The sequence below is a fragment of the Giraffa tippelskirchi genome, chromosome 2 (genome assembly GCF_054371585.1).
Source record: "Giraffa tippelskirchi isolate mGirTip1 chromosome 2, T2T-mGirTip1v1.2.pri, whole genome shotgun sequence".
NCBI lineage: Eukaryota > Metazoa > Chordata > Mammalia > Artiodactyla > Giraffidae > Giraffa > Giraffa tippelskirchi.
In genome coordinates, this window is record NC_137276.1 from 226,816,708 (window position 1) to 226,820,453 (window position 3,746).

A 3,746-nucleotide genomic window follows, 5' to 3' on the forward strand; every position below is an offset into this window, starting at 1 on the left:
TGACTGCATGTGAACGTACACTCCACCCTTCACCACAGCACAGTCTCTGACTTAATTTCTTAGACATATGTTTTCCATAGGCCTGTAATTTCTGCGGGCTTCCCAGGTGGCTCAGTGGTGAAGAATCCACCTGCCAATGCATAAGATGCAGGTTCAATCCCTCAGTAGGAAAGAGCCCCTAGAGAAGGAAATGGTAACCCACTCCAGCAGTCTTGCCTGGAGAACTCCATGGACAGAGGAGCCTAGCAGACGACAGTCAAGGGGACTGCAAAAGAGTCGGACACGACTTAGCGACTCAACAGCATCAACACATAATTTCTTAACCTAATATTTTTCTTTTTGATTTACAAATCTTTACATTAAAGATACATCATATGGGGGAAGGATACATTGGGAGCATGAGAGTAACAGATGAACACTACCACATATTAAAACAGTTAGAGACTTTCTTGGTGTTCCAGTAGCTAAGACTCCAAGCTCCCAATGTAGGGGGGCTGGGGTTCGATCCCTGGTCAGGGAACTAGATCCCATATGCCTTAGCTAAAGATCCAGAATGCAGCAATTAAGAGCTGGTGCAGCCAAATGAATAAACATTTTTAAAAATAATAAACAAGGACTTAACTATATGGCACAGGGAACTATATTCAATATCTTGTAATAAACTGTAATGGAAAAGAATTGAAAAATATGTATATAGATAAATATATCCATATAACCAAAGCACTTTGCTGTACACCTGAAAATAACACAGTATCGTAAGTCAACTGTATGCCATTTAAAAAAGTACACATATTTGATATAAATCGCTGTATCAGTTCAGTTCAGTCACTCAGTCGTGTCCGACTGTTTGCAACCCCATGAATTGCAGCACGCCAGTCCTCTCTGTCCATCACCAACTCCCGGAGTCTACCCAAACCCATGTCCATCGAGTCAGTGATGCCATCCAACCATCTCATCCTCTGTCGTCCCCTTCTCTTCCTGCCCCCAATCCTACCCAGCATCAGGGGCTTTTCCAATGAGTCAACTCTTCGCATGAGGTGGCCAAAATATTGGAGTTTCAGCTTCAACATCAGTCCTTCCAATGAACACCCACGATTGATTTCCTTTAGGATGGATTGACTGGATTTCCTTGCTGTCCAAGGGACTCTCAAGAGTCTTCTCCAACACCACAGTTCAAAAGCATCAATTTTGCGGCGCTCAGCTTTCTTCACCATCCAACTCTCACATCCATACATGACCACTGGAAAAACCATAGCCTTGACTAGATGGACTTTTATTGGCAAAGTAATGTCTCTGCTTTTAAATATGCTATCTAGGTTGGCCATAACCTTCCTTCCAAGGAGTAAGTGTCTTTTAATTTCATGGCTGCAATCACCATAGTGATATAGTGTATTCATTACTCTAGGTGCCTTAACATTCCAGAGAATGAAATATGGCATTTTTTTCTTAATAAGTTCAAGAAATCAGCTGAGGTTTAATAGTTCCTGCCCAAGCTAAGCCAGAGTGATCCAAGTGACTGGCATTATTACATCAAACCCCAGCTTTTCCTGGAAGTAAGTCTCAACTCTGGCACGAGCCATTTCAAGAGGAATGTGTAGCCAGAAAGAATTGTTGGCGGTGAGGGAGGAATTAAATGAAGAAGCTGTTCCCAATAAGCCTTTCTCTTCCCTGCCAGCAGACTGAATGACTGGCCAGCACTGCCCTCCTCTTGGCCCAACGAGTGCTCTTTTGCAACCAGAAAGTCAGAGTCATGTTTGCAAATGAGTGTATACAGATTACTAGGGAGTGCCACAAATCCTCTCCACCCTCACATGTTCCAACCCCAAGCTCCAGTTGTTGTTTAGTTGTTTAGTCATGTCCGACTTTTTGCGACCCCATGGACTGTAGCCTGCCAGGCTCCTCTATCTGTGGGATTTCCCAGGCAAGAATACTGGAGTGGGTTGCCAAGCTCCAGAAAACGAGGTTAATTCTTCTACCCCCTCTTTTTTTTTAAGGTAGGCTTTTACACCCACCAAGCTACTGGTGCACTGAGTTTAACAAGAAAAGGATGAATGCCAGTCCCAGGAGGAACAGCCCTGCAAGGGTCACAGCCTTCAGATTTTGAGAAACGGGGGGTGTTGGTATACTGGTCAACCTGGGGATGCCAGACGTTAGAGGTGTGGGTGTGCTGGGTTGAGGGTGCCACGCAAGACTGAATTGGTGCAAGGGCCAAAGTAGAGATGCTGAGAGCATCCACTGACCTGTCTGGTGTCATTCTGTGCAGCCCCTGTGGTGGGCTGAATAATCGTCCCCAAATTTGCCCACATCCTAATCCCCACAACCTATGTATATGTTACCTTACTTGGCAAAATGGACTTGGCAGGTCTGATTAGGTTAAGGATCTTGAGATGGGGAGATTTTCCTCAATTATGTATGGGTACCCAATGTATACAGAGTACATCATGAGAAACGCTGGGCTGGATGAAGCACAAGCTGGAATCAAAATTGCTGGGAGGCTGGACAGGGTCCTTGGCTAAGAGAAGACTCTGCCTTGGGCCCACCGATCTAATAAACTGTATTTTATTATCTGCATTGTCTTTCTGAGTGAGTTTGTTTCCCAGAACGCATGGCTACAACAATAAATGGCAAGAAGTCTTTTGAAGACATCGCCTAACCCTATAAAGACAAAATTGCTGCATCAGATAGGATTGTCACTTTATAATACTTCTCATGGCTTCCATGAAGAAGTGAAAAAAAAACTTGAACAGTTTCCTGGTGGATCCGTTGACCTTCAGAAGGAAAACAACGGCATTGGCATTCTTACTCTGAACAATCCAAGTAAAATGAATGCCTTCTCAGGCGTTATGATGCTACAACTTCTGGAAAAAGTGATTGAATTGGAAAATTGGACAGAGGGGAAAGGTCTCATTATCCGTGGGGCAAAAAATACTTTTTCCTCAGGATCTGATCTGAATGCAGTGAAAGCACTAGGAACTCCAGAGGATGGAATGGCCGTATGCATGTTCATGCAAAACACCTTAACACGATTTATGAGACTTCCTTTAATAAGTGTTGCACTGGTTCAAGGTCGGGCACTGGGTGGAGGAGCAGAAGTTACTACAGCATGTGATTTCAGATTAATGACTACAGAGAGTGAGATCAGATTTGCCCACAAGGAGATGGGCATAATACCAAGCTGGGGCGGTGCCACTCGGCTGGTTGAGATCATTGGTAGTAGACAAGGTCTCAAAGTATTAAGTGGGGCCCTTAAGCTGGATTCAAAAAAATCATTACACATAGGAATGGTGGAGGACGTCTTGCAGTCTTCAGATGAAACCGAATGTCTCAAAGAGGCACAAGAGTGGCTACAGCAGTTTATCAAAGGGCCACCAGAAGTAATCAGAGCTTTGAAAAAATCTGTTTCTTCATGCAAAGAGCTTTGTTTAGAGGAGGCATTACAGAGTGAGAGAGATCTTCTAGGAAGAGTTTGGGGTGGACCAGCAAATTTAGAGGCTGTTGCTAGGAAGGGAAAGTTCAATAAATAATTTTTAAAAATACATAGTGCAAGTTAAAAGCCCAGTGATTAATATGTATAAAAATTAAATGATACCAAATATGAATGTTAAAACTACTTAGAAGGTAGTATTAGTATTTGTAATATTAGTATTAGTTTAACAACCGTTTGACTGCTTGAACTCAGTTGACCTAGTTTTCAGTTTATTCAGGTAGTTGCTAAGTAATTTTGAACCTCTAACTAAAATACACAA

General features: G+C 43.0%; 1 protein-coding gene across 1 annotated transcript; it reads left to right on the forward strand.

Annotated features, from left to right (window-relative positions):
- Positions 1–2,621: 2,621 nt before the first annotated feature.
- LOC145539676 (ethylmalonyl-CoA decarboxylase-like) lies at positions 2,622–3,187 on the forward strand. Its single transcript, XM_081573687.1, has 2 exons — positions 2,622–2,993; positions 3,035–3,187. Exons 1-2 carry the CDS (start codon positions 2,622–2,624, stop codon positions 3,107–3,109), a joined length of 447 nt encoding a protein of 148 aa, XP_081429813.1. The 3' UTR covers positions 3,110–3,187.
- The last annotated feature ends 559 nt before the right edge of the window (positions 3,188–3,746 follow it).

What these genes read in the sequence shown, in the direction of transcription:
- LOC145539676 (XM_081573687.1), top strand. Translation starts at nt 2,622, where the DNA reads ATGGCAAGAAGTCTTTTGAAGACATCGCCTAACCCTATAAAGACAAAA. An exon ending in CTCCAGAGGATGGAATGGCC is followed by an intron (nt 2,994 to 3,034) that starts GTATGCATGTTC and finishes ACGATTTATGAG; the next exon opens with ACTTCCTTTAATAAGTGTTG.